This window comes from Ochotona princeps, chromosome 23, assembly GCF_030435755.1.
Source record: "Ochotona princeps isolate mOchPri1 chromosome 23, mOchPri1.hap1, whole genome shotgun sequence".
Taxonomy (NCBI): Eukaryota; Metazoa; Chordata; class Mammalia; order Lagomorpha; family Ochotonidae; genus Ochotona; species Ochotona princeps.
In genome coordinates, this window is record NC_080854.1 from 6,889,174 (window position 1) to 6,915,115 (window position 25,942).

The 25,942-nt window shown below is 45.5% G+C and overlaps 1 protein-coding gene across 1 annotated transcript in view; it reads right to left on the reverse strand.

Moving 5' to 3' along the window:
• Positions 1 to 10,496: 10,496 nt before the first annotated feature.
• IPO11 (importin 11) overlaps positions 10,497 to 25,942 on the reverse strand; it is a 141,810-nt gene continuing 126,364 nt past the window's right edge. The window contains exon 30 of the mRNA XM_058680020.1: positions 10,497 to 10,837. Within this exon, the coding sequence (XP_058536003.1) occupies positions 10,673 to 10,837 (165 nt within the window). The 3' untranslated portion in view covers positions 10,497 to 10,672. The remainder of the gene's footprint in view (positions 10,838 to 25,942) is intronic.

Consider the following 25,942-nt stretch of genomic DNA (forward strand, 5'->3'; position numbering starts at 1 on the left):
TTTTTATGCAAAGGATAGAACTTCCTTCCTTTTTATAGCTGGATAATATTCCAGTGTGTGTACACTTACCCATTTTGTTTATCCCTTCAGCTGATGGTGACAGTTTAGTTGATGCCATGACTTGGCTATGGTGAACGGTGCTGCTTTAAACATGGTGGTTCAGGTATCTCTTTGATACAATGTGTTCCTGTCTTCAGATAGTTACCCAGTAGTGGGATTGCCAAATATACTTCCAGGTTTTGTTTTTGTCACCCCCGCTCGGGCCGCGGCAACACTAAAAATGCCGAGTCATACTCTTGGAGGTCCGGGAAAAACTGGCAAAAGCGGCTGCGTTTTAAAACCTTTTCTCCGCTGCTCCTGTCCCCGTCTGTCTAAGCTTTCCTATCCACTTCTTCACCACCCTTCCTCCCAGTTCTTTCCGTTTCTGTATTCCCCCTGTAAGGGCCACCAGAATGTCACGAACCAAAAAGGAGAGAGACAAAACCAAAAAGAGAGGGTGAACCAAAAAAGGCCTTTATTGCTGAAAGCGAGGTGCTTATATACAGTTCTTCCACCAATCACTTCTGCTCGTGGTCCACAGGGCGCCATCTGATAGGCCAGCAATCGCCGCCAGGGAGAATTAGCCTATCCTTGTGACTTCCTGCCTGCCCACTGGCGGGACAAGTCCCGCCTCCTGGCACTCGGCCAGCCGCCATCTTGAAGCCCCTCATCCATGTGGGGTCAGCTGCTCCCCACATGTTTTGTTTTGATTTCAGGTTTATTTATTTATTTCAAAGATAGAGGTGTTTTTATTTTATATTATTTTATTTATTTATTTCAATGACATGGGAAGAGGGAAAAAGAGGGAGAGATCTCCCACCCACTGGTTCACTCTCCAAATGACCGCAGCAGCTAGGATTGAGCCAGACAAAAGCCCGAGGTTCTTCCAGGGCTCCTACATGGGTGCAGGGTCCATGGCTTTCTCAGAAGCCTAAGCAGGGGGCTGGATCAGAAAGGGAGCGGCCAAGACACCAACCAGCACCTATATAGGACGCCGGTGCCACATAATGAAGCTTTAGTTGCTATCCCACGGTGCTGGCCTCTACTTTGCCATTGTTAAAGAAATCTCCATGTTATTTTTCACAGCGGCTGCACTCATTTCTATTCCTTCCCAACAGTCCTTTCTCTCTGGCCGCTACCCCTGGATTTGTAACAGCTTCCAAGTGGCCAGCCTACTGTCACTCCCTATCTCTCTCCCAGGCAAGTTCCCCCATAATTTTGCATCTGGGATTTCTGTCTGGAAAACCCTGATCTGTGTTGGTAACCTTTGCCCTTCCCCTCTGCTTCCTCTGGTTCTTAGCAGGGTGACCTGTACTTAACTTGCCCGAAAAGAGTGTGTGGTGGGCAGGGCTGGCACCAGGCTTCCCTGGCTCTGTCTGCTCCAGCCACAGAGCTGGCACAGGCCCTGCACGCTCCAGCCCTGAACTGCTCAGAGCCTTCCACGGGGTTCACTCTACAACCCTGCAGCCTCTCACCTCTTCCTCCTCCAGCTGCTCCACCATGGCCTCCCCCGGAGCAGCCTTTCCTTCCCCAACTCCCTGAGCTCCACTGGGCTCAGAGCTCCTCGGGTCCATGGGCCGCTTGCACATTCATTTGCAGGCTCATTTGATCACTGTCGCTCTCAACAGACAGGAAGCTCTAAACAAAAACCATCCCGTCTGCTTTTGTCCATTGCTGTATTCTCAGCATCCAGTCTAGCATCTGTCACAGGCACGCATTCAGTAACATTTGGTCAATGCAAATCAAAGGATTTTTAATTTTCACAGCCACCTGGAAAGGAATCTATTGTCGCCATTTGACAGATGAGAAAACTGAAGTGACTCAGAAAAGTTTAATTACTAAAGTTGTGGGTAATAGGAGCCTTACCCTGTATCACCATCGTTTTGGTATATGCCAAAATTTGTATTTCTCTCAGTTCTGGAAGTACAAGTTCAGGTCTCAATCGACTTGGCTTCTAGTGAGGGCCAGCTTCTTCACGGGGGATGGGGTCTTCTCGTCCTGTCTGGCCATGGTAGGAGAAGCCAGTCAGCTCTCAGGGTTTTACATGAACCCATGGAGGAGGACTCAGACCCCTTCTCCTAGCACCCTCCTAAGACCTTGTTCCTAATGCCAACTCCTTATAGACTGCAGTGACATCCCACACATAAACAGGGGTGGGGCACACACGTTCATGTTACAGCATCCATTATGCTGACCATAAAAACTATTGCTAGGTCCAGCGTGGTAGGCTAGTGGCTAAAGCCTTTGCCTTGCACACCCTGGGATCCCATATGGGTGCCAGTTCTAATCCTGGCAACCCTGCTTCCCAACACAGCTCCCTGTTTGTGGCCTTGGAAAGCAGTTGAGGACAGCCCAAAACCTTGGGACCTGTGTGGGAGACCAGGATGAGGCTCCAGACTCCTGGCTTCAGATTGGCACAGCTCCAGCATTGCAGTCACTTGGGGAGTGAACCATCAGACGGAAGATCTCCCTCTCTGTCTCTCCTCCTCTCTGTATATCTGACTTTCCAATACAAATTAAGAAAAAACTATATTGCCCTATTGCTGATATTTCTAATGTTCAAATGTCATAAAATATGTAATGCTAAACAAAGGGTGAGGTCAGAATAAGCACCCCTCGATGCTAAATGCAAATGAGAGGGGATGGGCGCGTGGATGGCAGGGCATACAGGCAGTGTGGGGCGCCTCTGTCAAGAGCATCTCTACCCTCCAAAACACAGCCTACATCAAAAGCATAATTAACACCTTCTGAATGTTACTATTTCACCCAACAATTCTGTTTCTAATAATGTTAAGGGAACATTAAGAAATGAAGGCAAACATTTATGCACAATTTATGTTTATCAGGATAAACGTTGAAACAGGTAATAGTTACATTGTGATACATTTTTATAATTAATTCTTACGTAGATGTCAAAAATATATTGTGGGCCTGGAGCAGTGGCTCAGGGCTAAAATCTTCTCCTTGTACACCTTAGGATCCCACATGGGTGTCAGTTCATGTCCCGGCTGCTCCACTTCCCTTCCAGCTCCCTGCTTGTAGCCTGAGAAAGCAGTCGAGTACAGCTCAAAGCCTTGGGACCTTGTACCTGCGTGGAAGACCTGGAAGAAGCTCCTGGTTTTGGATCAGCTCAGCTCTGGCTATTGCAGCCACTTGGAGAATGAATTAGCAGATGGAAGATCTTTCTCTGTGTGTTTTCTTCTCTCTGTAAATATACCTTTCCAATAAAAATAAATAAATCTTCAAAAAACATACACTGTAAAAAAAATATGGAAGTAGGATAGGCAGTGTGGCAGAGCAGGTGCCACTCTTAGGATGCTTGCAGAGTGCCTGGGATGAAGTCCCGCCTCTCCTTCCCACCCAGCTTCCTGCTGGCGCAGTGGGGAAACAGTGAGTAATGGGCCAAGGGCTCGGCATCTCCGTCACTAAGTGTCTGGGAAGTCACTTACTATATCCCGGGGGTTTAATCCTCAGCTCTGGCTTCGGCTTGGCCACCTCTGGCTGTTGTGGACATTTGGGGAGTAAACCAGTTCATTGCAGCTAACTCTGCCTCTCTCTTTCTTCGCCCCTACCCTCACCCATCCCCAGGCTTTTGCTATGTTTTTCAAATAAATAAAAATGCACTTTAAAAAAAGAACATCTAAATAACATGGGAAATTATTAAAAATAACATTCTGTGGGGGAAAAAAAGCCAGCACACTAATGAAAGGGCACTTGTGTGGTCCTAACTTGGTATGCTTTTATGTCCATAGTGCAGAGAAGGAAAATACAGCAAGATAGTAAATGCTTATCTTTGAGTCCTAAGATTATTTATTTCCACATATTTCATTGTGTGTTCAATTTTTCCCAATGAGCATGTGTAGCTTTTAGAATGAGAAAAAAAGCCACATGCTATTAAAAAGCAATTGACCATATAATTTGCTTAGAAAGCTTTTCTTGCTGTATGTTTTTCAACTGCTATTTCAAAAGCATTTGAGAAACACAAAATGTTCTGAGTAATTTTCCTGTTGGTGATGCTTGGTAGGCACTAGATTTTCATTTCTTTTTAAAGGACTTGTTTTTTACAAAGAGTGATAGAGAATCTTCCATCCACCAGTTCACTCCTTAAATGGCCTCAACAACGAAGGATGATGGAGGCCAAAGTCAGGAACCAGGAACTCTGAGTTTCCCACTTCCGGGGCAAGCACTTCAGTCCTTGGCCCATCTTCTGATCCAGGGAGCTGGATCAGAAGTACAGCACCTGGGACTCAACAGTTCTCTGAAAGGGAATGTCCATGTTGATACAGATACTGATGTCACAGGCAGTGGCTTAATCCACGCACAGTGCTACTCCTAACTTTAGATTTCTTGTTTCAGTTCCAACATATAATAAGCCATTAATAGCTTTTTTTTTCTAAGTTACATCATTGAGGGGTGAGTGTTGGTGGAACAGCAGGTTAAGTTACCCTTTGGGATTTTCATACTGGAGTTCTTGGGATTGAGTCCCACCTCTGCTGGTGAACTACCTTCCTGCTAATGTGCCTGGTAGGCAGCAGCTGATGGTCCAAGTACCTCGTCTCCTTCCACCCAGGTGGAAGACCCAAATGACTCCCTGGCTCCTGGTTTTAGACTGGCCCAGTCCTGGATGTTTCAGGCATTTGGGGGCATAAACTAGAGGACCAAAGATAGCTTTCTCTTATCAAATGAAAACAAGCATTTATAGATAAAAAAGCTCCAAGTCCCCTGGAGCAGGTGCGAAGGGCCTAGCATGGTGGGCCTCATCTGTGAAATGACATTCCTAGAACAGATCCCAAATCCCTTTATGCCTAAAAAATAATCTAAGAGAAAGTCAATGAGTTAAGAAGGTGACCTATTTCCTTTAGTCAAAGTGATATCTACAAAGAACTTTCTGGAAGATTTGTGGGGAGTGTTTTAAAATGACCGTGACTGGCAAGTTGACTTTCCAGACCTTGAACTGCCTTCAGAACGGAAGCAAAATCCCCAGAACACTGGATTCACTCCTCTGCTTCAGCACTGTCCAGAGCTCCGTGCTGTTAGCAGAGAGCCAAGCGAAAGGCCATGCCTGGCACCCATCTCCCTGACAGGGACAGCACCGGACACGCTCCCCCAAACAGCCCAGGCTGCCACCTCAGAGCTTACGCTCATTCTGCGATGACCTGCAGGCCTGGTGACAGCCTCAGCTGCCATGGCTGTCAATGCACTTTAGTGCCCACTTCCTGGAGGCCAAATGGTCTGTTCTTCTGGATGATTCCTTAAGTTGTTGCAGTGTTCATTTGAAAAAAAGAGAAAAAAAGTCACTGTTGGGGTAGCAGAGTACAGCCCTGTGGATAAGACCTGCCCCTCAGACCTGACCAGGGAGCTTTAGCCACCAGTGTGTGCCTTGCGCTGGTGCAGACCAAATATGACACCTGCACTGGTCAGCACATGCAAGAGTCAAGCCTGCAAGCAAAGTTTCTTCAAGGACTCCCCAGCTAGACCATTGGACTCAGCCCCCAGCCACAGGGAAAACCACAGGATGTGTGGTCCTACCTTGGAGTACAGGACTGGGCCTGCTCAGCTGTGATGCCTGTGCAGTGGACAGCATGCCCAGATGCACATGGAGGACATGACGGCCAGCTCATCTAAGCCAGCAGGGGACATCAACTGCCTCATCACAGGATGGAGAGTCAAGCAGGTTGGACAGTTTTCCTGGCCAACCTTTGCAGCATGTTCCTGGGTCTGTGGATGCACTAAAGTGGACTTTGTCAACCAACAGATCTTGGAAACATTTTCTCAACCCTGGAGCAACGAAACCAACTTCTCAGAACTATCAAAGCCACTCCAGTAAATACCCTCAGAACACTTTTCCCAGCACTGGTGTCTCTAGGGCGTCATCAAATTATCATCATCCCCCTCTCCTCCTGCCATCCCTTAGTGCTGAGGTGGTCTGACAACAAGGAGTGGCCTCATCTCCTCCCTCCCCTGGGGACATAGGAGAAAAAAAAATTCGTCCCACCCATCTTCCTCCATATTTGATCTTCCCCACCTTAATCAGAGGTCCACATGGGTGTGCATCCCTAACTGTGTAAACAGTATTAAAAAGAAAAGAAAAAATTAAAGATAAACAAGACCTACCCTTGTAAAAATGAGATGTTCATCTTTGCTCAGGTTAAAGCTAGTGAGAAGACCCAGGAAGACACTCACAGGTCAGTCTGCTCACAGTCCTAGCTTCAGAGCCTACTGCTTCCGCTTCCTGGGACAGCAACTCCGGCCAACATGAAGCAGTGGGCAGCCCATGGCACACATGAAAACCAGGCAGAGATGCTCCTACTGGGCTGGGACCCCATCTCACAATGACAGGCATCTCTCTTGGTCCCTCCTGGGAAATCAAAAGGAGCATGGAAAGAGGAGCTTGGCTTGGAAGCAAAAAAGGTTTGGACCACCACCATAGGCACATTCCCTCCTAGATAGGACAGCTCCTCACAGCACTCTTGGTTAAATAGATTCTAAGAGACAGGGGCCAAGGACTTGCATGCAGGTATCCGCTGGAATCAAGAGCAAAGTGCTGCTTGCTAAGGATCTTCAGCTATTCACAATGCTAAGAAAAAATCCAAGAGAAAATGAATTCATCTGCTTTCAGTTTGGAGTTTCATGCAGATGTCTTGAACTGTGAAGGATTCAATTGCCCAGAAGTGAAAACAGAGAAACTCCATGCGACGATGGCCGTATGGGCACTAAAGCTCCACTTAGACAGTAGCATGGCACTGTGGGAGAGGGCAAGCTTCACCACGGAGTTGTCTTCCAGTGTGGAGGGACACCAACTTCTGACTTGGGGCTGTTTGGGGCAGAATGCAACTTCTTCATAAATGAGGGTTTTAAGCGGCACTTTGAGCAGAAGCCACAGGACCACCAAGGTCCCAAAGGCAGACCATCCTGTTGTCAGGGGCTTTCCTACCTCCCATCGTGAATACAGTGCAGGAACATGCTGTCATGCAGCCTGTCCCGGCTTTTCAAGCTCCCACTAAAATGCTGGCTGGATACCAGTAGCTATGTATTTGTGCAGCAGCTTCCAATCCAATAAGGCGTTTCTTGTAATAAGGACAGAGTTGGTCTCCATCCTCAGGGGTGTGAAATCCAGCCTACGTGGTTCTTCACCAAGAATGGAAGAGAAACAAGGATATCTTGGGAGATGACCCCTGGGCCTTGCCAATAAAGGAGTTGCAGCAGACTGCAATTCCACGGACTGGTCCTGGTTCACTGATTTCCCAAGTTAACATCAAATTGCAGAACTTCTACAAATGGACAGGCAAGCTGGTGGGGTCGGAGTTTTGCCTTGGATGAAGTCCTTGAATGTCTTTAGGGTTGTCACATTCCTGTTGAGACTTACCCACGTGGTTCGGAGGCTCAGTGCTCTCTACTTAGGCACAGTGGCATCTTCAAACCATCTGAGAGTGTGCTCCCTGCTGTGACGTCTTAGCAGTACAGTCCCGTGGCCAAAACATCTATTTGGAGTATGAGGACACAATCAGACAATTCCACATGAAGGGATTTCGTGTATTTATTTTCTCTCCGCAAACTCTCAAGTTGAGGGCTGACTTCCAATACCTGGCAGTTCGGGAGCTCTGCCACACAGTAAGCCCCCAGGCAGCAGCAGGGTCCCACTAACGTGCCGGCCCCGTTTCAGGATGTACTCTGTTCTAGGCGAGGCCCCATAAGGACATTCCACAAGGCAACTGCCTAGATTCTCCAAAAAAGCCAATGGCAATGGCAAGGGAGTATACTAGCTTTAAAAACTAAGCAGCCAAATACAATGTATACACATGAAATGCATCCTGGGTCAAACAGCAAATGGGCATCTTGGAGGTAGTTGGTGAACTGGAATATGAATTACTTCTGACTGCATTCATGTTTGTTTTATTTGGTGTCTAACGGATCAGTGGCTGTGTGGTGGAAGCCACTCAGATGTATTACAGTATTTGGAGATGATGAGTTCCAATACCATGGTGCCTGCAGTGCACTTTCAAATGGTTCAGTACAAATAGACATGTACTATATACATGTGCATATCTGTAACACACCTATTTAAGTAAAAAGTGGCAAATATCAAGTTTGGTAAGTTTAGATGAAGGATATGTAGGGATTCATTATACTATTCCTTTAATGCTTCTACACTTTTTTGAGGGCAAAGAAAAATGTTTGTTCTAGATGTTCCTAACGTACACTTTGTTTTCACTGCCTTTACATTTCCTCTCATTAGGGAGCAGCAAGGCTTGTACATCTCCTACTAACAAGGCTTGCGCTTGCATCCACGGAAGCAGGAAGGAGTTGTGAGGCTGCCGAGAAGCCCCACTGCCAAGCACTCACCGACAGGCTGTACATCACACAAGCCTCCTGGGCAGAGTCGCCCAGTCCACTGAGCTGCCATTCCCTTCTGGGGTATCTCACCATCGCTGCCCAACAGCAGCTTCCAAATGCTAAAGGACTCACATAGCTGTGCTATCTCCTTCCCCCGCAGGCCTGCCACAGCTGTGGGAGCACTTGCACCACACCGGCACGCCTTGTATTGCTGCTGGATTGCAAGCCTTCCCAAGGGTCGGTGCCCTACTTCGTTCGCAGAACACTGACGCAGGGTGGGAGGCTCAACGCGGGTAACTCCACAACCACTAGTTGCAGGAAGAACTGGGTACAATAAAGACCTAAAATGTATTTTTTTCCTCATGAGAAACTGTACAAATGGGTATTTTAGCATGTAATGGTGTGGCTTCTCTCATTTCACTAAGAACAGCAACAGGGAGGAAGGACCATTGATTACATGGGTGTCTGTCAGAGGGCTAGAATAAGGCTCTGTAGCAAATAAAAGGGAAATACTCAAAGAATAGAAGAATCAACCTGCTGGGTCAGGAGCCACAATTCAATAAGAAGCCTGGTTCAACTGTCAGCCCAAAATTTAGTGTGTTTGCTGTAAAGCTGTCTTAATAAAAAAAAAAAAAATCTGAAAATTAATTAATCTTAATTGAGCACCTACAAATGTAAGATACGATTTATTTTTCTGAGCTGTTTACAAGTCCCATTTTAATCTGTGAGTTTACACAAACTGAATCAATTCTCTGTGACATGAGTTATTGACTTGCTTATTTATGTGGCAAGCTAACTACATCAGTGATATTTGCTATGGCACTATAATGAAATCTGTCAGGAATGGGAAAGGGATTTTATAATCACGAAAAACTAGAAACAGAATTTCTGATGACACGAATAGGAAAGGTGTTTCTAATACAGTCAACAGAAATTGTTCTTAGGTAAGTCTTAAGGACTGAGTAATAGTGAAGGTACATTAGTATTGAATAAGGGACACTACGAGGGTAATGAAGATTTGCTACCTTGTAGTTCTGCCACCAAATGGCACAGAACCAACTTTCCCTTTGTCACGAAGAAATTTTTATGAGTTTGTTTGTGTGTGTGTGTGTGTGTGCGCGCGCGCGCGCATGCAATAAAAACAATCAGACCAATCAAAGGTGAGATATCTTTGGAAAATTTAATTTGGACCATATTTTTTTTCTCCTTGCTGAAAACATCAAACACTCCTACATTTTGGGTTCCACGGCTTACAAAGGGGCAGTGGGTTTCCCACAGTCACATACTGTACCCAACTTTCTATCGAAAGATAAAACACACTTTTCCACCTTGCTTTTGAGTATTTCCTAAAAAAAATGCTTTAAAGGTTCCTTACAATAGATGGTAGGCAGAACAAAGTAAGGCTTGATGCTGCCCTCTTCCCTGTCTGGGGACGGCGAGCAGTCAGGAAGACCATTGGGCCAGTGCTGGCACCCTGGGAGTGGCGCAGGGTCCTCCGAGGTGCATCGCTGCACTGAGGACTGAGGTGATGGCAAGGGTGGAACCCGCATGGCGAAGGGGGACGGGGAGCTGCAGTCCTCTGGGCCTACAGGGCCACACGTGTCCTGCTGCGCCCTGCAGGACCACGCTCACTCCTGTGGGCCTTACCATGCTCATTACAGACTCTATTTGTTGAAAATAAAATGAGGGGGAAATGCCTTTACTAATTCCTGTATCGAGTGACTAGAACGAAAATAAGAGCATTTATCTGATAAAAACATGTTCTCTATGATGGGTGAAAACCACTCTCTGCAAGATAACCTCAGTAACGTGTGCTTGTCACGATCCACACAGCTTTGCCTGATGCACACACTTCTCTAACTGCATCACCAGCACAGCTTGTCATTTTTACAAACGTGTAGTTTCCATAAGCTTCAAAGCAGAATAAGGCAGCCAGATGGAACCAGTGTCGGTTGCAGGCTGACATTTCAGACACTGACCTCCACCTCCTCCAGTGTTACAGAGTGTGTGATCACGAGGTCATCAGGCAGCTTCTTCTCTCAACTGGAAACTAAAGTTTACCTCTAGCAAACATACGCCCCCCACTCATAAATATAAAATTAATCTCTTCTGAGGAATAGGTGTGTGATTTTAGTTATGCACGATTTATATTTATTCTTTATATTTTGTAATAAAAAAAGACCACGTGGTCTTCGTCTCCTTATTATTTCTTCATCTCAGCAGGTTCTCACATCTAGCCAGCAGGCTAGGTCAATCAGCATTGGGCAAGAAGTGGGAGGAAGCCGTGTGTAGTGTGCTCCTAGAATCCCTGCAGGAACTCCTGTAGCTGGGTGACAATCTCCGTGTCCACCGTCTCCATGAGCGCCTGGAAGCCTTGTTCTCCCAGCAGCTCCTGCTGGGCCTTGAGCTTCTCATAGGTGAACTGCTGCAGTGACACTGTGTGCACAGGGTCCTTCAGGGCCAGCTGGGGGACAGAGAGAGGGAAGTGTGTCAGACACACAAGATGAGCTCTTTCCACAGAACATTTGGCAAGGTTTGTCGACATCTCTTCCCCACAACAAAACTGCCTGCTTCCCTTCTTGTAAGGGGTTCTCAAATAGTCAGTCAAAAGTCCGGCCATCTGGCCAAAGCAAAAGCACTCAGTCGGTGTGAGGTCAGGGCCTCTGAACGGGCACCGTGAGCTGTTTCTCAGGAGGCCTAAGAGGCAGAGCCTCCGGCCCAGGGCCCTACAGAGAGATGAGGCACTGCACGCAGCTCGGGGCACCCTCAGGCTGGGGGCCCACCTGGTGCCTGCCCCCAACAGTTCCGCATCTTAAACCGTCCATATCCCACCTAGTTGGGAAAAAAATTTTTAATGTGCAAATTCAAAACCAAATGAAATGCAGTTTTAAAAAATCATCTCCTCCCCCATTGAGACATATGGAAAATCAAAGAAATATAATTTAAAATACTCCATATTTCCACTCCCTTCAAGAGACAAGTAACAACAAAATATTTTAGCCTTGTAAGCTATCCCATGCCCACTGCTTGCACACATACATACATACAAACACCCAATTAGTACTGCTCTTTGCATTTATACAATCACAAAAAAATGCAAGACTTCTAAATGTATAGCCATACTGTTTTCCATCACAAGAATGTTAAAGTGAAAGCAGGATAAATATAACTTTGTGTCTCTCGCTAAGAGCTTTCCGTGGCACCAAGCATACAGTCTTTCCTGTAGAATGCAGACTCTCCTAGGATATGCATGTATGCTTGGGGGAAGAATCACTAAATAAACAGGCACAGGCAATGCTATCACTCCTGGGATATGTCAATTTGCTTTCCCTAATTTAGAAAGAAGGAAGATTGTTCTGTCTCCCTTTGAAATAAATAACACATCTGTAAACAAACAAGCAAACAAACAAAAAACCACAAATGGAAAATGCCACAGAGGCAGAGACAGTCAGTCCCTACTCAGACAAGTTTGAGGCAAAGATAGCTTCAGTTCTCATTTCCCCCGAAGGAAGCAATATGGCCATCAACACCAGGAAGAGCCCTGCACACTGCCCATGTCCACAGGCCCACAAGATGCCCAGGAAGGGAAGGGTGAGCTTTAAAAATATTTGTCCTTTTTAAGCAAGATGCAACAACGCTCAACATTGTTCTAAATACTAAGAAGCAGATCACTATGGAGGCTGTGTACTCTGTGGACGATCTATAACCTAAAGCTGCTGCTCTCCTATAGGTGAAAAGCAGGGAGCTTACAATGGTTATTCACAACTGCTGAGATGAGTAACAATGGACCTCCAACGCCACTTCAACTGCGTACCTGCGAACATCTCAGGACTTTAACTGCCACACACACTGCGCCCCGAGATGGGGTCGACACGGCATCAGTACTACATAACACAAGAGCAGTGAGCTGAATGTCATCTCCTCAGGAAAGACGGCCATGCAGGGAAGACATACAGAGTCCTCACCTTGCACGCCACAAAACAGCTCTTCAAGAAACACATCTGTTAGCAAATAAATGTCTCTTTGGATAGGTTCTTTTGGTTTTATCCACACACTTTCCACAAAGCCTGCAACTCTGCTATAAAAGTGATTTATTAATTCTGAAAGATTTTTCTTAGTGAATTCCTAACCACAAGAATATTTGAAAAAAAGTGTGGAAAATAGAATTGAAAAGTAAAAGACAAAAATCTTTTGAAATCCATGCAGTCTTTTCATAATACACACTGTCCATGAACTTTCTGAAGATGTTTTTCATGTCATCAGTGAATGAAGCTAGTATTAGCTCTTTTTTTCTAGTTTGAAGGACTTCTTAGCATTCCTGCTGCCTGCACAGGCTAAAGCCTCCAGAACTACAATAAACAGGCAGAATAGATATATACCTTCCTTTTTTCCAGTCTTTGAAAGTACTAAGTCTTTCACACTATGCTTTCTTTTTTTTTTAACATATACAGTGTCCCCAGCTGTGGGGATGGCCTAGGTTGCATGTGTTACTCTGCTGGCAGAAAAGCAGCTAATAGGCAGCGGGCATCCTGAGCCCAGTTAATTCCAAATCTGCGTTAATCATATCAGCGTGCCAGCATAGTCACTTGGCCTATTTTTTTTCTTTCTAAAGGTATATTGTGAGGCGGGGTATTGCTGGATCCGTGAACCCACGGGGCAGGGGATCCAGGAAGTCCCAGGTCACCTGGCCTGGGTTCTTAGGCCTGCTTGCATGGTGGGTACCAGGTGAGTGAGAACTGGGGGTGGGGCGGGTCTGGCAGGGCCCAGACTGCCTGGCCTGGATCCTTAGGTCTGTCTGTACAGGGGGTGATGGGTCCATTGAGTCTTGGAGGCAAGGGCCCAGTGGGGCCCAGGCAGCCCTGCCTGAGTCCTTAGGGACACCAGTATGGTAGGTGCAGGGCTATGAGACCTGGGGGGTGGGGGTGGGGTCTATGGGACCTGGGTCAGGTGACCCAAGTCCTTAGGCCTGCCTGGTGGGTGCCAGGTCCATGAGCCATGGGAGAGGCGGTCTGGCGGGGCCTGGGTTGGGTGACCCGGGACGCCCTCCTTAGTGGAAAAAGAGCAGCAGACGGTGTGCACTGGGGCCTGCCGTCTGCTGCTCCACATCGGGCACCCTGGATTGGTATCAGGTGGCCATTCCGTATCCCTGGGTGCAGAGGCAATTGGGAGGCTATGTGTGGCTTCTCCTCTTTCTCCCCTCTTCACCAGACACATAGAAGAAGAAGAAAAAGAAACTTGGAGGCAACGGTCTCACCCACTTTCCCCTAACCCTCGATCCTTCCCACCTTGGTCAACTATGTAAATATCATCAAAAATAAAAACTAAATGTATATATGTAAGTGTGTGTATATATTCAGTAGCCTGCAAGATACCTGCATAAGGAGGTTTCTATCTACTCTAGTATGCGCAGTTATTAAAACAATCCTACATTCTTGGGGTCAACCACCTTGGTCAAGTTGTCTAATTTTTTATGTGCTGCAAGACTGTCTGCCCGAATTCCCTGAGGATTTGCACATCTACGTTCAGGAGGCCTCTGGTTCTTTACTTTCTTTCTTTTGTATAATCTTTGTGGCATACGGTGATATCAGCATCACAGAATGAAAAACATTTCCAGCTTCCCTTATTTTCTGGAAAAACTGTAAACTAAACATTAGGTTAAAATGCATCAGTGAAGTATTATGTATATGAGTTTTTCTTTGTGGCAAGTTTTTTATTACTCATTCAATTTTGATAATTTCAATACTCTATTGAGATTTTTCACTTCCTCTTGAGCTGGTTTCAGCATGCCAGGCACTTTGAAAAACCACTTACATTTCCAGCTTTTCATGAAAATAAATTACACAAATTTACCACTTGGGATACACTACAAATCTTCTTAAACTTCTAATGTATTCCTTTTAAACTTGTTAAACTCTTCCAAGAGCTAACACTTAAGTTACTCTAATAATAAAAATTACTTAGCCATTCGACACATATATCATCTTTATGTAAGGATAGCATCATGGACTGAACTATGGGTCCCTCTCCCCTCAAAATTTGTTTCTTCAAGTCCTAACTCCCTGATGTAATTATATTTGGAGATAACAGCTTTCAAGGAGGTAACTGACAGCATAGTCACTTAGCCCTAATCCAGCAGAACTCACGTCTCAAGAAGAGAGAGGGGGGTGGAGGGTTGACACACTGGTTTACACTCCAACTGAGTGTCTGGGTTTGAGTCTTGAATCTGCTTCCAAGTTCAGTTCTTGGCTAACATATACCCTGGGAGGTAGCAGGCGGCAGCTCAAATACTGGGATCCTTGCTACCCACGCGGGACACTGTAAGCTCTGGGCCCCCGGCTTTGGCTTGGCCCAACCCTTGCCATTGCAGGTATTTGGAAAAGTAGAAAAGCGAGTGGAAGATCTCCTTCCCGTTACCTTCTACATAAAATAAATGAATAACCATTAAGAAGAACAGAAAAGGCCTATGAGGCTGTAACAAGAAGGTGGCCATTAGCAAGTTCAGGAGAAGCCTCAGGAACAAACAACCAAACACCCTGACCTTGAAGCTCCAGTCTTCAGAACTGTATATACATAAGACTAAGAGACACTGCACCTGCTCTTCCAACCCACTGTATTAAATTCGGGGTTGTCTAATGTTTTTAAGATAGTTCCATCATCTGAGAGAAACAATAAATCTTCTTTGTGGCTAAGTATTCACCGCTGTTACTTTTTTTGGTATGGTGTTTTCTTTCATTCGCCTCCGGATTATTTTTTGAAAGATTTATATTTATTTTTATTAGAAAGACAGATATACAGAGAGGAAGAGAGAAAGGAAGATCTTCCATCCAATGGTTCACTCCCCAAGCAGCCGCAATGGCTTGAACTGAGCCGATCCGAAGTCAAGAATCAGGAGCCTCTTCCGGATCTCCCACATGGGTGCAGGGTCCCAAAGCTTCAGGTAGTCCTTGAATGCATTCCCAGCCCACAGGCAGGGAGCTGGATGGGAAGTGCGCCGCCAGGATTAGAACCGGTGTCCATATGGGATCCCAGTGCATTCAATACTTGTGATGCTAGAGGTGATGTTTTTGGTAAACAGGTGCGGCTGGGGTTTGCCAAGTTCTTTTCACTCTTTTTAATCTTTCCTTGAATGCACTCCTGTGTCAGGTCAACAGTAAAATTTACGTAGGTTTCTAGGCGTGGTGTGTTTACGTATGGATGTTAACAACTTGGAGGTAACATGGATGCCTGATCTGGGGCTGATTCTTTCATTGATAACCTGTTTCAATTACTGACTGCTGAAAAACTACTCCTGTTTAACCAGGTGGTCAGGTGGTATAACATAGTAACCACTCATCCCTGTTCACAGGTTCTGTAGATCAAAAACTGGTACAGAGAGGATGACATGCACTCTTTCTGTACCATGAACGCGAGAGTTTTATCTGGGAAGATGTAAAGGCCGGCAGTGACTCAAATTCTCTGAGAGCTAAAATCATCCAACAGGTCATTCATCCAGTCACGAGCCTAGCACTTAAAGCTGGCGGTGACCTGAGACCACAGTTAAGGCAAAGGGAAAGAACAACTGTTACTAGAGAACTGGGTGGGAGCTTGACCTCACAAGCCCCACTGGAAAGTAATACAGTATCAGCAAGCTTCACCAGCTTTAAGAGGGAGGGAACACAGGCCCAAGCAGTCAATGGGCAAGGGTCTCAAATTTACACTCCGAGAGAACAGCATGTGAGTAGGAGACATGATTATGGTCTCTCTTCACAGACAAATATCTGCCACAGTGCTCTCACTTAAGACCAAAGACAAAACAGAATAGCCAACAGAAAAACAGGCAATGGACATGAACAAGCTTTTCAAACGACTACAAATCAGCAACCTTTTCTAAAGAAAAATCACCTGTTTAGTGAAAAGTGTGGCACTATCTTACCTTGTCACAAATTTGTTTTGCTTCACTTAGAGAGAGACAGCTTGGGACCAGCACCGTGACTTAACAGGTGAAGCTGCCACCTACAAGGCCAGCATCCATATGGGAGCCAGTTCAAGTCCTCAGTGTCCCACTTGATTCAGCTGTCTGTAAATGTGCACAGAAACCGCAGAACATACACACCAGGCCCTTGGGCCCCTGCCACCAAGGTGGGAGACCTGGAAGAAGTTCCTAGCTCCTGACCAGCCCAGTTTTGGCTGCTGCATCCGTTTGTCGAGTGAACCAGTGGATGGAAGATCAGCTTCCTCCCGCCCCTGCAACTCTGCACTTCAAATAAATAAACAGATCTTGACAGAGAGCGCTAGGTTCCTGCATCTGTTCATGCATTTACTCTGTGTGCAAGGCTACTCCTTGTCAGGTAAGTAGCTGCTGAAAGAAGGACTATTATAAAACCCTTGCGGATCACTGTGGAGACTGTTCTCTGAAGCTGTACTAAAACCCACAAACAGCTTCTTATTTCGGGCCCTGGGCATGTGTGGGGGAAACCAGGGGGGAACTGCTAGCCTCTTGCTTTAGCCTGGCCCAGGTCTGACTGTTACAGTCATTTGGGGGTGAACCTGTGCATGGAGATCAATCTCTGATTTCCTCCCCTTTCAAGTTAATAAATCTTTAAAAAGAAAAAAAAAAAAAAAAAAAAAAGGAAAAACTGCCCAGAAAGCACTAATGTTCAATGCATTCTATCAAATGAAGCTATACCCTCCAGCCACAAACTTGATGATTCTATTTATATTGGCTCAACAGCATATTACCAACACTTCCCAATGAACAGTGCCAAGTTACTGAGTTTTTCATGATTAATGTTTTCAGTAACAATTCGAATATATAAGGAGAAAAGGTAACAGGGCCTGTTTTGCAATACTCTGGAACAACCCTAACGTCAGCAGGCAATTAATCTGAAATCTAACCCACAAGGTACAACCTTAGAGGTCAACGCTCTGCACAGTTCTGAAGGCATTCCCAGGAGAAGGCTCTTTCGGGTGTCTTCTGATCACTACTGCACAGCCTACTGTGAGGGACCTTGACTCTGCGACCCCCAATGATGTTTTGATCAACATTGCAGCTCTCTCACAGGAAGAACTGTTGTCTCAGGAGGACGGCTGGCTATCAATTTGTGTCCTCACTGCACCTCAGCTGGAATATTTCAATTCATTACTTCCTGTCCTCTAGGACTGTCTTAATGTCACCTGCAACCCTGTACTATGTAAGAGCTGAATTATCCATTCCAACACCGTATCTCTAAGTATACTAAAGGTTTAACATTGATTTCAGAGTTGTACTTACACGCAAAGTTGTATTCATATGCAATAGACCATTGTATATTAATGCACAATTCTGAAATAGTTCCATGTTTTATATAGTCTAAGATAAAGTTACATTCTCTTCAATAGCCCTTTATATTCAAATGTTTTAAAAATCATCTAGCAATTAAGGCAATTCATTTTTGGTAGAACAGTGACTCAAACTCAAGAAGGTAGAATCTGAGCACAACATAATTAAAGGCAGGTAAATTCTTCCAATTTTTAAGAAATGAGCATGATAACAAACTAATGGTAATACATATTTTTAAGTGAATGTACTTGTATTACTGATTCAAAATAAATATTAGCCAAGGAAATATTTGATCATAAAGATTAATTCTTTATAAATGACATGCATTCAGATATGTAAAACAGTCATTTTAAAGACACTGTTCTGATACTATGTAGAAGGCAAGAAAGCAGCTGTACAGCCGAGTTGAGGAGGATGTCTTGGTATCTGACTGAGAGTGAACACAGAACTAACTGCCTCTATGACAGTGCTGGTCTGGACCCAAGGTGGCGTCACGGGGTGAGGAGGCTCCTGCTCCTCCCTAAGCCAAGCCAAGGCTTTGAAGCCCAAAAGGGCAGTGCTAAAGCATGTCCCTGACTACAACAAAAAGAAGATCCACACACATCCGCATTCCAGTAGCCCGGGAAGCTACACCCCAGAGCCAGCACAAACATTCCAGGAAGAGCATTCCCAAGAAAACAAGTTTGAGTACTGCACGATTATCAAGCTCCATGACCACCGAGGACTGTGAAGACGGAAAACTCATTGTGGATGTTGAGTCAGAAGCACCAGATCAGACACTGCGAGTTCTAAGGTGCTGGTCCAGGCAAGGTCCATCACTGGAGCCAAGGTGCCAAGTGTCTGAATGGCTACTCACTGAGACGCTGTGCAGGTTGCCGACAAAATCACTGAATTGAGTCTACTGGACTAATTCTAAACTCAAATTTTTCACCATAAAAAACTGGTTATTAATTAGTGAAAACAGATGTGAGTGACAACATACTAAGTGACAATCATGGATAAAAATTTACAGAATTGCACTGTTTACCGAATGAAAGGCAATGATTTGTAATCACTATTTTTCAAACTGTTACTGAAGTTTACACCTTGTAAAGCATGCCTAAGAGGCAGAAGAACAAATTTTGCCCATTTACCATAGTTTTATCTGATACCATTAAAAAAACATTCAGAACAAGCAGTTTGGAAGCACCCAATTTTCCTATTAACAAATGAGCTTCAGAGTATTACTGGTTTTTTCCTATCTATAAACTTTACAAAGATTACCATATTTCAAAGCTGAAGAAAAAATAGTGACACTAAAAATAAAAAATAAAAACAAGAAAATTTTAAGCAGATGGAAAGTCTAGTGACCTGAACTGCTTTTTTGCAGGGCAATTACATCCGTCCTTAGCAGAATACAGAGGATTTTCAGAAAGGCATGGGAAACATTTGGCATGCTTGACATATTACTAATGATCTGCTCTCCTCTAGCAAAGCAGGTACTGAAACACAGACTGCGCGCTGCAAGGACCCTCTAGGACAACACTGGCACTCGGAGGCACATTGTCACTGACAAAGCTTTGGAACAAAGCAACTATTTTTTTTCCTCCTAGTAAAAATTTCATTTTAAAATGAAACACCCTGTCCTACTAAATTGTTCTTTTAAAGTAATGACTCATAACACCTACCAGGAATCAATTCCTCTTTCCCTATGAAATTACTAGGTTGCCTCTAGATATTTCTCAGAAAAGCAATGTTAAGAGCATTTACAGCACAAAATGATATAATCATTGAGAAACAAACATAATCTATACTTGTAAGCCTGAAGAGACAAGTGAAAATAGTCTTACTTATAATTATTGAAAAACCAGCATTGTATTCACAATAAGATTTACTGAAAGTTACAATGGCAGCTTCAATACAAACTTTTGTATGTATGTTGAACATATACCTAACATTGGAAATGTTAGTAGACGTAATAGTATCAATCCACAGAAAATAGCTGCCATGATAAATGACTTCAAATAGAACTTGTCATTTAAAAATGGTTTCTCATAAATTAATTCTATGTAAAATTGAATCAATAATGGCAAAATAGCTCTCAAGATTCAAGGTCACAAAACTGAATCAAGGAAGTCTAAATTTCATTTGCAAATCTATGTGTTTACACTGAACCTTTAGAGTGTATTTCATTTACTTTGAAAACACAATGAAAATTACTGTGTGATTCTGAAGATTACACACAGAACATAAAACAGATCTGTGTAGAGTGATTTACTAAAGACAGATCAGACTGAAAATGTGTGCAAAAAAGTTGACGACTGGGACAGGTGTTTGCCGTGTGGTTCTGAGTCCCAGTTTCACTCTTAATCCCAGTCCCTTACTAGCATGCGCTATGGGGGCAGCAGGCAGCTGTTCCAGACTTGAGTCCCTAATGAGGGAGTTGCAGAAGGAGCTCTGGCTCTAACTCTGGCCTGGTTCAGCCCCAGCTGATGCAGGCTTCTGGGGAACCAGCCCGCGTGTGACGGTCTCTCTCCTTCCGCATTCCAAACAAATTAGTTCAAAAAAAATTTAAGCGGAAGTCTGAATAACCATTACTTATTCACAAGTCGATTCTTGTGAATGAAAACAGTTTCACATTTATTGGTTGTGTCACAAATACAATATTCAGTACTTGAAAAAGTGGGGTTCGAGCGGGACTGTTAGGTTCTACCGAGAGTCCATCCTCGATGCAGGCAGGGAGGCAGTTGGCAACAGGCAACAGAGGTCGCCAGCAACTCCCTGCAGTCCTGCTGGCCCCACAGCACATCTACACTGACTAAATACTCCATCGTGCCTCTTCCAGGTACTGTCCAAATCCCTTCTTCCATTCAGCAGAAAGCTGAAACTCCTGAGTCTTGTGGCTTAGAATCAATGTCATCTAAAAACATTCAACGTGGCAATGTGCTGTACCTCTGTAGTGATCTCCAGCTCATCATAAAGTCACTGTAATAAAATAACCACGGACAACACTTGTATTCCCATCATGCACTTGAAGCCCAAAAAAATTTCTTTAAAGGGATATGGGAATGGGCAGTAATCAAGTCCTTCTTCAAACTCCACCCATTTTGAATATTCAATTAAGCCCCAAACCAGAGAGCACCTCTCTCATTTCTTATCTGCCTAAAGGAATGGCCCTGAACGCTGTGGAATACCGCTCTCTCTTCAGCATGCCCACAGCTTCCTGGATGTGCACCTTGACTTGGCAGACATACATCTTTCTCCTTGGCTGACTTTACCAAAATCTCACCTTTGAATTTCTTCTTGCTTTAAAGAACCCAGATACAATCACTCCACATCTTCACTGTGAGTGAAGAAAATACACTGCCATGTGCTTAAGGCACCACATTGCTCTCTTACTCCCAGACGAACACGCACTGAAGTTACACTCACAAATACCATGTGTTGTGGAAACAATGGAATGCTACTATGTGCTAAAAAAAAAAATGTTCAACTTGAAGGTCCTAAAAAAATCTGATACTCCAATGTTCTCATGTCAAAAGAGCTCTGGAATGGTAAGGTAACTTTCACAACAGTGCAAGCATCCCTAGAATTCAGGTGAGACTCCTTGGATGTACTACTTTCTCCTATCCTAGCTGCTAGCATAAAATCAAAGTAAATGAATTAAATTCGAACAGCTTTAATGAAAAGAAAGCTGTGAGAGCAACTCAGTCCTAGCAATAACCAAGGATAATCCCTGGAGACTTAATGTGAGGTAGTTTAAGGAATGATATCATCACTAGACTAAATTAGCACACTCAGTACTTACAAAGCATCAACTAGGTACCAGTATCACCCTGTAGCCTATTTATTCTGCCTACGAGGTAGTTCTAATTGCTGCCCTTATTCTGCATATAGGGAATAAAGTACTATACAATGGTGTTAGTAAGTGGTTAAAAATGACTGGAAGAGATTCTAACAGAAAGGGGAAAGGCTGGCAACATGGCTCAACAGCCAAACCCTCCACCTTCGAATGCTTGCAACCCATATGGGCGCCTGTTTGTGTCCCAGCTGTACCACTTCCCCAAGAGCTCCCCGTTTATGGCCTGGGAAGCAGTGGAGGACAGCCCAAAGCCCTGGCACCCTGCACCAGGGTGGGAGACTCAGAAGAAGCTTCTGCCTTCAGATTGGCTCAGCTCTACCTAATGCAGCCACTTGGGGAGTAAACCAGCAAATGGAAGATCTTTCTCCCTTGTCTCTCCTTCTCTCTAGAAATCTACTTTTCCAGTAGAAATAAATACTTAAAACTAAATAAATAAATAGGAAAATAGGTTAATATTTTACATTACTCCAATATTTTAGATTGATGAGGAATATGAAATATTTACAATGACAATGCAAACAGGCAATATAGTTTAGATGTTAAGATTTATTTACATATTTATTTCCTTTTTTCTTATCAGATTGCCTTAATGAGAATTAATGGTTGGTGAAACAAGGTAGTAGTTAACTTATTTTCTTTTTTTAAATTTTTTTCTTTTTATTTTATTGCAAAGTCAGATATACAGAGGAGGAGAGACAGAGAGGAAGATCTTCCATCCGATGATTCACTCCCCAAGTGAGCCGCAACAGGCCGGTGCGCGCCAATCCGATGCCGGGACCAGGAACCTCTTCCGGGTCTCCCACATGGGTGCAGGGTCCCAAAGCTTTGGGCCGTCCTCGACTGCTTTCCCAGGCCACAAGCAGGGAGCTGGATGGGAAGTGGACTGCCGGGATTAGAACCGGCGCCCATATGGGATCCCGGGACTTTCAAGGTGAGGACTTTAGCCGCTAGGCCACGCTGCCAGGCCCCTGATAGGCTTTTATAAAAATAAGTTAACTTGGGCCCGGCGCCATGGCCTAGCGGCTTTCCAAAAATAATAAAATCTTTACAAAAAAAAAAAAAAAGCCTATCAGAGGCCTATGAGAAAAGTTCATTGTGAAGAACTATTTTAAAATGTGGATGCAAGCAATTCCAGCAGAACTCAAAATGGAAGAATAAGCATTTCAGTGAGCCTGAGGCACACATGTTTTTCTGTTAATAAAAGAGTAAGCCATCTGCTCTAAGATAGGCAATCATTATTTCAGATTAAAAGTGACCCTCAACTTCCTGTATAAAAACACAACTCAGCGGAGTCCAGGTAAGGCTGGGCAGAGGTGCGGATGTTTGAATCCCCCAGCCACGTGGTTGTTGCTGGGGAAATCTGCACCAGGCCAGGCTTCCTGCTGGGGACCTAACTCCCCGGTCCAATGCTGCCATGCAGTGCACAAATGCTCAGCTTCAGGGAGGCCAGAGCGTGAATCGGTGCTGGTCTTCGCCCACTGTCTATCTGGCTACGAGCTTTAGGATGTTGGGAATTACTGCCTAGCAACTTCCATGGATAAGGCAACCCCACATGTAGGTGAGGAATGAATTATGAGGGACTCCCAATGACAGGGCCACCGTACTTGCAGGTAAGCAAGGGGACAGACCTGGTGGTTCAGAGGGGAGAGACCTGAAGATCTTTATGGGTCAGACTGCTGCACCAGCCCACAGGAAGTCCAGAGTTGGGCTTGTTAGCATGGAACACTGTAGACCACCACACACCAGTCCACATGAAAGCTAGGGCTGGAGGCAGGTCTAGCAAGGATAGACCCCAGTACCTGACTGCATGTCAGAAGAGAGGATGAGTCATATTAGACAGGGTCATGACACTAACCAGCATGCGAGAGAACCAGGTCTGGGGGTAGGTTCTGAGGGGGATATGTGGGTCCAATTCTGTGGAAATACAAGTCCTGCTGGTTAGCTCAAGAGTTGGGGTGGTGATGGGCTGAGCTAGGTGTGACCATGGAACCTGCCATCACCCATAGGTACAGGAATCGAGAATAGTCTGGGTAGGCCCATGCCACAGCACACGCATGAGCATCCAAAAATTGAATGTGGAGTAGGCTGGGCAACAACACTCAACAGCTTATACAAGGCGAAGATGGAGGGGCAGGCTATGCAAGACAAGGGCCTATAACCCGCTGGCATGCGTGAGATCTGGGTCTGGGAGTGGTCCAAGTGAGGGAACTTGGGTAACTCCCCTAGTTAGGTCATAGCTCCCACTGGTGAGCATGTGGTCCTGGCCTGTGAAGTCGGACAAGTTGGGTAAGATAGCTCCAACTGTTGGCTAATGTGTCGGTTGGTTTTGGAAAGGCCACTGTTTCTGCCAGGACAGAAGGTGGACTAAGCAGGGCTGGCCCATGGACCCACCGACGAGCGCAAGATCTGGTACTGCGAGAAGGTCTGATGAAGGACCTTGGGAAACTCCTCTGTAGGGACACAGTCCCTGCAGGTCAGCACAAAAACCATGATACAGAGCAGGCCAGATCAGGCCAGGTAACGGTACTCACAAGCATACATTTGGCATGGGCTGGGGGCAAACCAGGCTGGGCCACTTTATATCACCCGCTGGCAAATCCAAGCACTGCAATGGAGTGTGGGTTGGGCTGGGTTTGGCTGCAACACAAGTCAGCTCACATGAGGGCCATCACGGGGTGTAGGAGGGGCTGGGCTAGGCTGTAGCCCCCACCAGTGTCAGTTGGAACTGGGGGTTGGCCAGACCAGACCAGTTACAGCACCCACTGGGAAATGCCGAGGTGAGGTAGGCCATGCCAGACTGGGCCACAGCACCCAACCAGCACACATGAGACCCAGGCAGGAAAGGGGTATACCTGGTAGGAGAGCTGTGTGGGTCTCCCCTGCTGGACCTCCATTTCCACTGGTAAGCGTGAGAGTTGTGATGGAGGCAGACCAAGCCTGGCAGGGCTACAACACTGGTTGAGCTCCTGTCACCTGGATCAGGGAAAAGCCAGGCTGAGTTGACTGTTCCTACTGGTGCATGGATAAGCCAGAGTGGGTGTGAGGTGGTTCGGTTTTGCAATAGCATCAGCTGACAGATGCTGGCACTGGGGGCTGATTCTGTCAAGTTAAACTGCAGAACCACCTGGAGAGTGCAAGATCTGGGAGTGGAAGTGGGCCCAATAGGGAAATAGTGAGCACCTCCCTCTTGGGTTGCCACTCTGACTGGTGAGCATGAGAACCAGGACTGGGGCAGTCATGGCTAGACAGACAGTGGCATCCGCTGGCACATGTATGGGCTGGACAGTGGGGCTGGTTGGGTTGAACTAGGCTTCAATGCCCACCGACATGTATGAGAGCTGAATGGGATATGGGACAGACTGGACCAGTCAGCTGTACATACTGGCAAGCATGGGAAAAAGCGCAGGGGATGGATCTGATAGAGGTTATTGCAGGTTGTTCCAACTAGGTTGCAGCTCCCACTAGTTTGCATGAGGGCTGAGTATGTGGTAAGCAAGATTGGGCTGGGCTGCAATAAACATTGGTTTGTGCAGAAGACAGGGTTAGAGACAGAACTGACCTGGCAAGTACAACCATCAACATACATATAACTGATTGGGGCAAAGGACTCTGCCAGACCCTGTGTTGGGGAAGCAGACACAAGAATCTGGTCTGGGGTCACCTCAGATGAAGTTCTTTGGGGATGCCCCAAGTTGGATTTAAAACCCCAACCATGGAGAGAATTGCAGGTTCCATGGTTCGACTGTAGAGTGCATGAGTCAAACTGGGGCCTCCTCAGTGGCTTAGATGGAGCAGTGGACAGCATATCCAGGTGCACATGGAGGATATGGCAGTACATTGGAGCCTGCCAAGGATACCTGGTACCATAACAGAGGATGGAGGACAGAACAAATGGATCAACTACCCCAGCCAAGTGTTGGCAGTGAATACCTGGCAAATAGAAACTCTAAAGTGGACTAAGTTAACCAGTTGATTCTGGAGAGATTTCATCATTGCTTGGAGAGGCGAGATTGGCAGTAATTCAGAACTGTTGAACTATCAAACCTCTTGAGCAGCACCGTCGGAGCACGCCCCAATTCAGGACCCTGGGGTGGTGTCAGGTGGCTGTCCTCCATCCCAGGGTACGGAGGCAGTTGGGAGGCTGGGTGTGGCTTCTCTCGTTGTCTTCCCCTTCCCCCATATACAGGAAGGAACAAAAAAGAATGCGGGAATAACGGTCTCATCCACCTTCCTGTAGCCCTTGACCCTTATCACCCTAACCAACTACGTAAAATCAAAAATAAACATAATTATTTAAAAACAGACAAACAAACAAAAAAAACCAACTCATAGCTCCCCTGTCTCAGCATGCACTTGTCTCCATCAGGGATGAATGACTAGGTACATGGAGAAACAGATCAACAGGTGAACGTCTCATCTACAGAAGATGA